The sequence below is a fragment of the Narcine bancroftii genome, chromosome 8 (genome assembly GCF_036971445.1).
Source record: "Narcine bancroftii isolate sNarBan1 chromosome 8, sNarBan1.hap1, whole genome shotgun sequence".
NCBI lineage: Eukaryota > Metazoa > Chordata > Chondrichthyes > Torpediniformes > Narcinidae > Narcine > Narcine bancroftii.
Genome location: NC_091476.1, coordinates 63,617,571 through 63,630,838, shown reverse-complemented (window position 1 = coordinate 63,630,838; position 13,268 = coordinate 63,617,571). Strand labels below are relative to the sequence as shown.

General features: G+C 47.8%; 1 protein-coding gene across 1 annotated transcript in view; it reads right to left on the bottom strand.

The window, feature by feature from the left end:
- LOC138740774 (EH domain-binding protein 1-like) overlaps positions 1-13,268 on the bottom strand; it is a 381,602-nt gene that overhangs the window by 317,086 nt on the left and 51,248 nt on the right. The window contains exon 8 of the mRNA XM_069893852.1: positions 8,597-8,948. Within this exon, the coding sequence (XP_069749953.1) occupies positions 8,597-8,948 (352 nt within the window). The remainder of the gene's footprint in view (positions 1-8,596; positions 8,949-13,268) is intronic.

Here is a 13,268-nt window from a genome sequence, read left to right as displayed (position 1 = left end):
ACCTGGACGAGTGGGTGCATTAAGTTTGCAGAGATTGGTGGTGCTGTGGACAGTCTGCCAGAGAGACTTTGCTAGGTGGCAGAGCTGGGCTGATGGAGCTTATCCCAGAAAAATGTCAAGAGGTTCATTTCAGTTGGTCAAATTCGGAGGCAGATTATAGTGCTGACGGGAGAACTCGGAGTGGCGTGGGAGATTTTAGGGTCCGTGCCCCATCGGACCCTCATCGCTGCTCCACGGATCGACTGTGTTATTGCAAAGGCGTTTCGGCGTGCTGGCCCTCACAAACAGTGGGACCAAGAGAGGTCTTGTGCAAGACTTCAGTTGGGCCCCGCCTGGAATATTGCGCGCAGTTTGGGTCCCCCCGCTGCAGGAAGGATGTGGACGGTGTAGAGAGGTTGCAGAGGAGACTCATAAGGATGCTGCCCGGGCTGAGGAACTTGGTCTTTTCTCCTAATGGCAACAGAGGATGAGGGGTGACTTGACACAGGCCAGCTGATGCACCAAGCACAGCCCAACAGTGGTTTCCCCTTGACCCTTCCGTCGCCCAGTGTACAGTAAATGCTGATTGTGAAATAATAAGACTAAACATTCAGTTATCTTTCAGGCCAGACCTCACAACTAGATTAAATATTACCTGGGGTGTTTTCATGGTTAATCTAGCTCTGGAAAAAACCTCTGGTCCCCCTCTTTCCCTGAGCATGTGCTTATTTTGATCCAGATGGTGGGGACGGCCGGAGGCTTTTCCCTGGGGCTTAAATGGCCAACCCGGGAGGGGGGCGGGACTAAGTATGGGGAAATCGGGGGGGAAGTGTCAGATGTAGGTTCACACGGAGGGTGGTGGGGGCATGGAGTGCGCTGGTGATGGAAGCTGGTCCAACAGGATCTTTGAAGAATCTATTAGATCATTCAATGAGTAATCAGTATTTAAGGATTTGGGATTCTAAGGGGATTAAAGAGGTGGATGAATGTTTTGAAGATGGACAGTCCCTTTACCAGGTTTAGGGAGAAGTTCGGGATACTGTCTAATTCCTTATTTGTATACTATCAGGTGCGAGCATTAGGGATAGATAATTTTGAAAGAGAACTAAATTAATTAAGTTCAAGACTTTAATTTTGGATGGCTCAAAAAAATGGATTTATGTCAGAAATGTATGCTATGTTACAAGATAAGATGAGTAAACCAGATTTAAGTCAATCTAGAATTTGATTTATCTTTTGATATATCCCAGGAGTAGGGAAGTCACGTGTCAAGAGAGTATGACTAAATTGATAAATGTAAGATATTGTCGATTATAATTTTTTTTTACATCAGTTACATTTGATTCCTGAAAAGTTAAAAAGATATGGTTTCAGTAATTCAGATTTGTGTTTTAGATGTGGGATTCACACTGGAATGGTTTTACATGCTGTTTGGTCTTTGTGACAAAGTTCAACCATTTTGGATAAAGATTAAACACTTTTTGGAAGAATTATTCAAAATTAAATTACCAGTGGATCCATTAAATTTTTTTGTTGGGTTACAGTGTATCTTTAACTTCTGGTTTGAAGTTGGATAAGTTTCAGATGGCTTTTGTCCATCTGGTATTGGTGGTAGCGTGGAAATGTATTGCAATTACATGGAAATATAATGTGGAACTAAATATGGTTCGTTGGCAGAATGAGTTAAGATCCTGTTTTTATTTGGAGAAAATAACATATAACTTGTATAATAATTATTCTTTCTTTGTGAAGATGTGGTTGACTTATTTGAAATTTCTGTGTTTGTAAATATCTTAATTTTTTTTCCCTCTGGTATTGTTAGTTTGGCATACAGCGTACGTAATTAACTGATTTATGTTTTCTTTTTGGCTCCCCTTGAGGGGTTAGTCGGGGTTGGTGGGAGGGAGGGTGGGAGGGTGTAGTTAATTTTTTTTATGTATGTGTCTTAAATTTATAAATAAAGTTAAAAAAAATATATATTAGAACTAAGGACAAGGGCTGGCACAGCACTGTGGGCCGAAGGGCCTGCATTGAGCTGGTGATTTTTGTGCTCTCTGTAGAGGAAGCAGCAAAGGAAATGAAAAACAAAAGGGGAAGCTAACTACCCTCTCGTGGCTCGGAGAGGAGTTCCGTGAGGAGGGGCGGGGCGGGGCCAGTCCGAAATCAAACCAGAAACGTTCCCGGAGCACACGCCACAGCTAGGGTAGCAAATGAGCGGCTTGGACCGGCCTGCACACAAGGGAGAGCGGAGTGGACTGTCGGCAGAGAGGGGTGTCACTTAAACGTTGATCATCGGTTTTACTTAAAAAGAAAGGGGATGGGGAGTGTGCAAGGCTGCAAAGAGAGAGAAACACACGGCTGGGTTAGGCAGCAGTTCCCTGGGGAGGGAGGGGATGGTGGGTTGCCGATAGGGGAGGTGGCCTTTGTCCAACACCCTTCACTTTCCTGGCCCCCCAGGCTCCCAATTCCTCCCTCCACCCCCTCTCCGCAGCAGTTCTTGGCAGGGGACGGTGGGTTGCCGAGGGGGAGGTGGCCTTGGTCTGACACCCTTCACTTGCCTAACCCCCTGCATCCCAATTTCTCCCTCCTCCCTCTCCTCGGGGTGGGGGCGGGGGACTGTGAGTTGCTGAGAGGGGAGGCAGCCTTTGTTCGACACCCTTCACTTGCCTGCCCCCCCCCACTCCCAATTCCTCTCTCTCCCCCCACTCTGCCCATCATTGTTCACCCCTACCATGCTCCACCAATCCCCTGCTTTGCACCCCCACCCCCCTTCACACTGGCTACCCTCCCTCACCACGTTCAGAAAGTGAGGTGAGATTTTGAGGAGCAATGGCGATGGCAGAGGTCGGAGGCCAGAAGTCGGAGGTCTGTGTGCAGTGTTTACTACTGAGGAACGGGGTCCTTAGGTTTAAAAATATTGGGGGCAGGGGAGGTAGAATTTTACAGCATTATGTGACAGATTATAGGTAAGTTTTTGGGAAATAAATTGGGGAAGGGTTTGTTAGTGTAGGTAACATACACACACTTTAAAACAGATCTTATATAAAATTCTGGAGCTCTGCTCCATGCTTGACATGTCGGGGCCAACAGCCTTTGCAAAAGCTTTGGAGAGTGCCCAAGAAACTTTGCTAACATACTGTTGTTATAAAAAGGCAACAGATGAAAGAGCTCGTCAGAGCCGCAGGCTGTCTGGAATGGAACTAGCTGTTCTAGGAGGGTCATGTGGTTTTGCAAGCAGAGAGAGTCAAACAGGTTTTTTCTCTGAGAAAGAATTCAGTTTTACAGTCAGCAGCAGCAGCTGGGATTGGAACAGGATAAGCTGGCAAGCTTGTGGAAAAGCCCTTTTGGAAGACAGGTTGTGAGTGCTTAGTTCAGCCTCATCAAAGCCCTTATGGTTCATGCAAGAGGAGAGGACTGACTGTCTAATGATTCACTTGGAATAAGAGAAACAAAAAGGAAATCTGTGGTGACCTGAAAGAAAGAGGTTATCATCCAGAGAACCCTGGAGGGACAAGTTTTGTCAGCAAGACACTGGAGTGGCTGGTTACAAGGAATCAATTGTGAGTGTCCAGCAAACAACAAATCTCTCTCTGAAAACCAACAAGAAAATTCTTGAGCGGTGACCATTTACTTTTCAAGCACCAAAACCTGGTGAACTTTATACTTGTAAAATTCTGTACACAGTATAAGAATTCCTCCAGTGAACTTGGAGGAATGAGAAGTGAGTTTGGACTGTGAACCAAATAACTTTCTGAACTTACACACACATTCCATACATGTGCGCTTAGAATTAGAAGGGGGTTAAGTTAGGTTAGTTAAGTTAATTGTGATAAGTTAAAGTTTGATCCTGTTTTTGTGTTTAAAGATAATTAAAAGCAACTTTTGTTTGAGTAACCATTTGTCTTGGTGAATATCTATTGCTGCTGAGTATTGGGGTCCTCTGGGCTCTTAACAGCGGAAACAGGTCCCTTTGGCCCATCTGGTCCATACCATCCGTTGTCTTTCTTGGGGGCACCGCATTTGCCTGCGTTCGGCCCATATCCTTCTAACCCAGTAGATTTCAAGCTTTCCACTTTAAGTAACCCCTTGGCTGTAGGTGCTCTGTGATTACCAAGGGATTACCTAAGGTGGGATGTGAGTGGGAAGGGAAGGTTGAGAACCACTGATTGTTACTGAAATATTTAACTTGAGAAAAATTCTCAATGGCCCATTTCCTTTAGAGCTCTGAAACCATGCACATATCGAGTTCATGAGGGATGATTAAAACAGTGGGTTTCAAACTTTTTCTTTCCACTCACACCCAACTTTTAAGTCTTCCCTCTGCCATCACTGTTCTGTGATTAGTAAAGGATTGCTTAAGGTGGGATGTGGGTGGAAAGAAAAAGATGAAAACCATTGTTTTAATTGCCCCTCATGGACTTGTTATGTGCACAGTTTCAGAGCTCCAAAGGAAATGGGCCAATGACAATATTTCTCAAGCAAAATATTTCACTTATAGTTGGGCCTAGAGCAGTGATTCTCAACCTTCCCACTCACATCCCACTTTAAGCAACCCCTTACTAATCACAGAGCACCGATGGCAGAGGGAATATTTAAAGTGGAATGTGAGTGGAAAGAAGGTTGAGAACCACTGATCTAATCCACGTGAAGGACCCCCCATGAGCCTGGTCACAAATGCTTCCTTTGGCCAGAAGGTCCAGCAGTCTGATGAGCCCCACCTCTATCTTCCAGAACAGTTTTTTTTCCCCAACAGCGATCAGGAACACAGATCAGGGACTGCTCCAATACCACAAAAGGACTGTCTGTACTATTGCGAGATAACTGAATATTTACGCTCTATCGCTTATTTTTTTGTCTCTTTTAAGTTTCCATATATACTCGCGCCATGGTTGATACCACATAAAAGTCAAACCTTCCCCCCCGGCATATTTTTGGCAACGCCGCAAGCGTGGACTTGCCCTGTTGGTCCGTCTGGTTGCCTGGCCATCCAAGCCCCCGACACCCCGAACGTGGACTGACATAGAATACTACAGCACAGTACATGCCCTTTGGTCCTCTATGTTGTGCTGACCCATATATTCCTTAAGAAAAAGTACTCAACCCTCCCTGACCCGTAACCCTCTATTTTTCTTTCATCCATGTGTCTGAGAGTCTATTAAATGTCCCCAACATTTCACCTTACACCACCATCCCCCGGCAAGGTATTCCAAGCATCCACAACTTTGCATAAACTGACCCCTGACGTCTCCCCTAAACTTCCCTCCCCTCACCTTGTACACACGTCCTCTGGTGCTTGCTGTTCCTGCCCTGGGAAACAGGTGCCAGCCATCCACCCTGTCTACGCCTCTCATATCGAACTCTATTCAAGTCTCCTCTCATCCTTCTATGCTTCAATGCTTCAAAAAGAAAAGCCCCAGCTCCAACGATCTTGCTCAATGTGACATCGTCTCCAATCTGGGCAACCTCCTGGTGAATCTCCTCTACACTCTCTCCAGAGCTTCTAATGAGGGGACCAGAACTGAATACAGTCCTCCAAGGGTGCCCCGACCACAGTTTTACAGAGCCGCGGAACTACTTCATAGCTTGTGAACTCAATCCCCTGACTACTGAAGGCCAATATGCCTTCTGAACCACCTTATCAACTTGTGCGGTGGCACTGAGGGATCTGGATCCCAAGATCTCTCTGTTCCTCCACACCTGTTAAGAACCCTACAATTAACCACGTTCTCCGCCTTCAAGTTCAACCTTCCAAAGTGCATCTCCTCGCACCTCTCTGGATTAAATGCCATCCGCCACATCTCCACCCAACTCTACATCCTGTATATCAGGGGTCGCCAAACTACAGCCCCCAGGCCAATTGCGGTCTATTGCCCATTTTTAAGTGGCCTGGGGTGAACTTGAACAATAAAAGGGAACATGGCCCATTAGAACATAGTCTCTAACAACCAATTGTGCTGGATATATGTTGCACATCTAAATTTCAACACTAGATGTTGCTGCCATTTTGAACAACTACTAGACCAACCGTTGCAATGTTACTCACTGATGAAAAACGTTTACCTCAGTTAAAAAAACTATTTGCCTCAATTAAAAAAAAATAGTTATTTAATTTATTATTTATGTTTAAATTAAAAAAAAAGTAGGTGTAAAATGCAGTCACAGGCCATTTCAGCCCAACGAGTCCATGCCGCCCAATTCACACCCCATTAGCATACACCCTCAGTACGTTTCAAATGGTGGGAGGAAACTGGAGCCCATGGAGAAAGCCCACACAGGCATGGGGAGAATGTACAAACGTCTTACAGACAGCGCGGGATTCAAACCCAAGTCCAATCCTGATCGCTGGCGCTGCAAAAGCATTGCGTTAACTGAGGTAAAATTGCTTACCTCAGTTAAAAAAAAAAGTTTACCTCAGTCGATTAAACATGGCAGAACCGAAAAGATGGAAACTAGCAAGGAGGTGGGTTCCGTAAATTTCAGACATGATTGTAAAATGAATTTCTTTATCACAGATGTCAAGGGGAAGTGCATTTTTCTGATTTGCAAGGAATTGGTTCACTTTAACAGTCTATCTACAGATCTACACATTGCACCAGAATCATTGAGGTGGACACTTGGGCTGTAAACTGTATTCACTGAGAGTCGTGGAGGAATGTTGGAGATGACCTGGTCCCTTTCTGGATCTTATCTCCTGTTCTCATTTTGGACTGCGTTTTGAATTAGAGTTTTAAAGGGTTTTATTGTAATAATTTAAATTAAATTTAAGAGCAGCAGATACAGAATGCCAACTGTAATATGCCAACTGCACATCAATAATGGCTGGAATGTTGACAATGAAACTGTTCAGTAGCGTCGTGTAGTTATTTTGATAGAAAATTAATTTTCACTGGGACAGGGGTTTTCTGGTCTAAAAACCATTTTCCATGCAGTGTGTTAAGGGTTATATTATACATAAATATGTCTTTTAAAGAGATAGATTGTGGGGGGTTTAGTGTAGGTCACTTCACCAACAGATACTTCTCATCACATTTAAAATGCAAGAGCTGGGCTGAAGCCAGACATTCAGGCACCAGTTGCTTTGCAAAAGACAACGGGACAGCTTTGGAAGGAACTTCAGAAGCAGGTGCAAGTGGATCGTAGCCCAGGCTCAAAGTGCTGATAAGATCTTTCAAGGATTGGGTTTGGAGTCCTGCAGGACTCTGGTTTTTAGAATCAGAGAGACGAAAGAACCAAACAGGATTTCTCTTTCAGAGAGAGAGAACTGAGTGGCTTTTAAGGCTATAACATGGCGAGCTGGCAGCTTGTTGAAAATCTCATTTTGAAGACAGGTTGTGAATTCTGAGTTCAGCCTGTTGTGGTCCATACAAGAGGAAATGGCTGGCTAGAGCATTTCTCCTGAAATAAGGGTAACAAGAGGAACTCGGTGGTGACCTGGAAGAAGAGGTTATCATTTGGAAAACCCATGATGGGGCAAGTTTCTTTGGCAAGACACTGAAGTGGCTGATCGGAGGAAATCAGTTAGTGTGTGTCCAACGAACAATGAATCTCTCTCTGAAGCCAACAAGAAACTTCCTGAGTGGTAACCGATTACCTGTAAACACCAGAGCCCAGTGAAAATTCATAAATGTTACATTCTGTGCACAGTATAAGAATTGACTGATACCAGGGAACTTGGAGAAGTGAGATTGGACTGTGAATCACAGAACTTGCTTGAACTTGCATACACATTACATACATGTTGGCTTGGAATTAGAAGGGGGTTAAGTTAATAGTAATAAGTTAAAGTTTTGATCCTGTTTTCATTTTTAAAGATAATTAAAAGCAACTTTTATTGAAGTAACCCTTTGTCTTGGTGAATATCTATTGTTGTAGTGTTCCCATAGTTATAATATCTGGGCAAACGGGGACCTTGTGTTTAAAGCACCGTGAGTATAGAGATACTTTGAATTTGTCATCTTATTATCTTATTTGTTTCAATAATTTCTTATATCGTATGTCTTTAAATATAATCGAATGCTTTGTTAATTCATCGTCATGAAAATCTTGATGCAAAGTTAAGCAAAACGGATTTGTCAACAAATTAGTGGCATGCAAAGCTGCAATAAGGAAGTTTGGTCGATCGGAGGGATCATATTGGGGTACGGGATATTGAAGCTTGCAGTTCGTAGAAGATGATGTGCTTTGACATTGGGAAATAGGAAAGATACAGTGGAGGGGAGGGGAGGGGGGCAGAGGAGATTGACCAGGACATTGCCTGGGTTGGAGAATGAGGTGGGACGAAGAAAGCTGAGAGGTGACTTAATAGATTATAACAGGCATAGTTAGGGTGGACAGCAAATAGAAGGTGACATCTTTATAAGGTAGAGGGAGGGAGGTATTTTGACACAGAGAGTAGTGGGCACCTGGAATGCCTTGCTGAGTGTTGCAGTGGAGGCTGGTACAATAGGGATACTTAAACGACTCTTAGATGGTGACACATGCTAGAAAAATAGAGGGCTTGAAAGAGGGTGAGATTGTTGAGTAGGTTTAACATGGGCCAAATGACATGTACTGTGCTGTTCTACTGGCCAAAGAAACAAGGCCAGAGTTCATCAAATGGAAACTTGCTCTCACTTACCCATCAGGTTTTCCTCCCTTGGCTGAATGAACAACTTCAAGATTGGGGGCAGCCTCGAGGCACTGGTTGCCAAGAGGGACGTCTTCAAAGGGATTGGTCGGCTCAACAGCATGGGCAACTGTCGGCGGTTCCCTCCTCGCAAGGGTGGACTTGGCCTCAGAATCTCGGCTTCCGGGAGATGCAGCTGGGGCACTGGTCTCCAGACATCGGGACGGAGGCTCCTTTGACCCCTGCATGCCGAGACCATCCTCCAGCGGTTTGTCATCTCGGTTGAAATGGTTTTGGTGAGGGCCAGGCTGTGACTGGCATGGACGCGCCGAGGCCCACGGTGTGTCATGGTTCGTTGAAGACCCTTTAATCGGACAAAAAATTGTGCATCAAACAAGATTAACCAAGTCAAACACAGAGTACAGCTACCTCCGCACCTTCCCATCACACACTCCCGGGGTTAGACACAGATAGAAGTTCTCTCCGCACCAACGCATCACACACTCCCGGCGTCAGACAGAGAAGGAAGCTCCCTCTGCACCGTCCCATCACTCACTCCTGGGATGAGACACAGAGTTAATTTCCCTCCACACCTTCCCATCACACAATCCCGGGGTCAGACACGTAGTGAAGCTACCTCCGCAACATCCCATAATAAACTTACGGGATCAGACACAGAATGAAGCTCCTGCCGCAGCGTCCCATCATACAATCCCGGGGTCAAACACAGAGCAAAGGTCGGTCCACGCGGTCCCATCACACACTCCCGGGATATACACAGAATGAAGCTCCCTCTGCACCGTCCCATCACTCACTACAGGGGTCAGACACAGAGTGAAGCTCCATCCACACCATCCGATTACACATTCCTGGAGTCAGACACAGAGTGAAGCTCCCTCCGCACCATCCGATTACACACTCCTGGAGTCAGACACAGAGTGAAGATCCATGCACACCATCCAATTACAGAGTCACGGGGGTTCAGACAGAGTGAATCTCTGTCCACACCGTCCTGTCACACACACTCGGTGTGAGACACAGAATGAAGCCCCCTGCACACCGTCCCATCACACTCCCGGGGTCAGACACAGAGTGAAGCTCCCATCATACCGTTCCATTACACATTCCTGGTGTCAGACACAGAGTAAAGCTCCTTCCATTCCATTCCATCACATATTCCCAGTGTAAGAGACAGAGGGAAGCTCCCTGCCGCAACGTCCCATCACACACTTACTGGGTCAGAGAAAGAGAGAAGCTCCCAACGCACAGTCCCATCACACACTCTGGTGTCAAACACAGAGTAAAGTTCCTTGCACACCCTTCCATCACACAATTTCGAGGTCAGAGACAAAGGGTAGCTCCCTCCACACCATCCCATCACACACTCCTGGGGTCAGACACGTAGTGAAGCTACCTCCGCAACATCCCATCATAAACTTACGGGGTCAGACACAGAGGGAAGCTCCCTCCACACCTTTCCAACACAAACTCCAGGGCTCAGACACAGAATGAAGTTCCTGCCACAGTGTCCCATCACACACTTCTGGGAACAGACAAAGTGGGTAGCTCCCTCCACACCGATCCATCACACACTCACAGAGCAAAGATCGCTCCGCACAGTCCCATCACACACTCCCAGGGTCAGAAACAGAGTGAAACTCCAACCACACCGTCCCATCACACAATTCCGGGATCAGACACAGAATGAAGTTCCCTCCACATCGTCCCATCACACACTCCCAGGATCAGGTACAGAGTGAAGCTCCCTCCGCACCATCCCATCACACACTCCCGGGGACAGACAGAGTGAAGTTCCCTCTGCACCGTCCCATCACACAATCCCAGGGTCAGACAGAGAGCATAGCACCCTCCACACAGTCTCATCACACACTCACGGGGTCAGACACAGAGTAATGCACCCTCGGGACCGGCACATTACACACTCCCAGGGGTGGGCACAGAGTGAAGATCCTTCCGCAATGTCCCATCACACACTCCCAGGGTGAAACACAGAGTGAAGCTCCCTCCACACTGTCCCATGTCACATTGTCGGAGTTAGAGACAGAGTGAAAGACCCACCACACCATCCCATCACACACACCCGTTGTTAGACACAGGGTGACGCTCCGTCCGCATCTTCCCATCATACACGCCCGGATTCAGACACAGAATGAAGCTCCCTCTGCACCGTCCCATCAACCAGTTGCGAGGTATCAGAGATAGAGTGAAGCTCACTTCACACGGTCCCATCACACACTCCCACGGTCAGACACAGTGTGAAGCTCCCTCTATACAGTCCCATAAAACACTCCGGGACTCAGAAACAGAATGAATCTCGTGCGCTCCATCCCATCACACACTCCCGGGGTCAGACACGTAGTGAAGATAACCCCGCAACAACCCATCATACACTTACGGGGTTAGTCACAGAGGTAAGCTCCTTCCGCACCGTCCCATCACACACTCCCAGTGTCAGGCACATAGTGAAGCTCCCTCTGCACCATCCCATCACACACTCCTTGGGTCAGAGAGTGAGTGAAGCTCCCTCCGTACCATCCCATCACACACTACTGGGATCAGACACAGAGTGAAGATTGCACCGCAATATCCCATCAAACAATTGCGGAGGGGTCGGACGCACCCTCTGTACCCTGTCCCATCACACACTTCTGGGGTCAGAGACTGAGTGAAGTTCCCTCCACACCCTCCCATCAACCAGTTGCGAGGGATCAGAGACAGAGAGATGTTTCCTCCATATCGTCCCAATACACACTCCCGCGTTCTGACACAGAGTGAAGCTCATTCCGCACCGTCCCATCAACCAGTTGCGAAGGATCAGGGACAGAGTGAAGCTCCCTCGGCAACGTCCCATCACACACTCCCAGGTTCTGAAAGAGAGTGAAGATCCCTCCGCACCGTCCCGTCACACACTCCCGGGGTCAGACACAGAGTGAAGCTACAGCTGCACAGTCCCATTAAACACTGCTGGAGTCAGACACAGAGTGAAGCTCCCTCTGCACCATCCCATCACACACTCCTGGGGTCAGACAGAGAGTGAAGTTCCCTTCGCATGTCCCGTCACACTCTCTCGGAGTAAGACACAGGGTGAAGCTACAGCTGCACAGTCCCATTAAACACTGCTGGAGTCAGACACAGAGTGAAGCTCCCTCCGCACCGTTACATCACACACTCCTGGGGTCAGACACAGTGTGAAGCTCCCTCCGCACCGTCTAATCACACACACCCAGAGACAGATACAGAGTGAAGCTCCATCCGCACCATCACACGACACACTCTCGGCATGAGACACAGAAGAAACTCCCTCCACACCGTCCCATCACGCAATCCCAGGGTCAGACAGAGTGAAGCTCCCTCCACACTGTACCATCACACAATCCTGGTTTCAGACACTGAGTGAAGCTCCCTCTGCACCGTCCCATCACACATAAGCCAGGGATCAGACAGAGTGAAGCCCCCGCCGCTGAATCCCATGACACACACTAAGAGTCAGACACAGAGTGAAGCTCCCTCCGCACCGTCCCATCACACACTCGCAGAATAAGACACAGAGTTAAGCTCCCGCCGCAGGGTCCCATCACCCACTCCCAGCGTGAGGCACAGAGTGAAGCTCCCTGCACACCGTCTCATTGAACACTGCTGGAGTCAGACACAGAGTGAAGCTCCCTCTGCACCGTCCCATCACACATTCCTGTGGTCAGACACAGAGTGAAGCTATCTCCACACTGTCCCATCACACACACCCGGAGACAGACACAAAGTGAAGCTCCCTCTGCAACGTCCCAACACAAATTCCTGGGGTCAGAGACAATGGGTAGCTCCCGCCGCAGCGCCCCATCACACACTCCCAGGGTGAGGCACAGAGTGAAACTCCCTGCACACCGTCTCATTAAACACTGCTGGAGTCAGACACAAAGTGAAGCTCCCTCTGCACCATCCCATCGCACACTCATGTGGTCAGACACAGTGTGAAGCTCTCTCCGCACTGTCCCATCACACACATCCCGAGACAGATAGAGAGTGAAGCTCCGTCCGCACCATCACATGACACACTCTCGGCGTGTTACACAGAAGAAACTCCCTCCACACTGTCCCATCACGCAATCCCAGGGTCAGACAGAGAATGAAGCTCCCTCCGCACCGTCCCATCACACACTCCCGGGGACAGACACAGAGTGAATCTCCCTCCGCACTGTCCCATCACACACTCCCAGGGTCAGACACAGAGTGAAGCTCCCTCCTCTCCATCCCATCACACAATCCCAGGGTCAGACAGAGCGTAAAGCTCCCTCCACACCGTCTGATCACGCACTCATGGGGTCAGACACAGAGTAAAGCACCCTCTGGTCCTTCCATTACACACTCCCAGTGGTGGACACAGAGTGTAAATCCCTCCGCACTGTCCCATCACACACTCCCGGGATATGCACAGAATGAAGCTCCCTCTGCACCGTCCCATCACACACTCCCAGGGTCAGACACAGAGTGAAGCTCCATACACACCGTCCCATCACACAATCCCACGGTCAGATACAGAGTGAAGTTCACTCCGCACTGTCCCATCAAAAAATTCTGGGCTAAGACACAGAGGGAAGATCTCTCTGCATCGTCCCATCATACACACCCGGAGACAGATACAGAGTGAACCTCCGTCCGCACCATGACA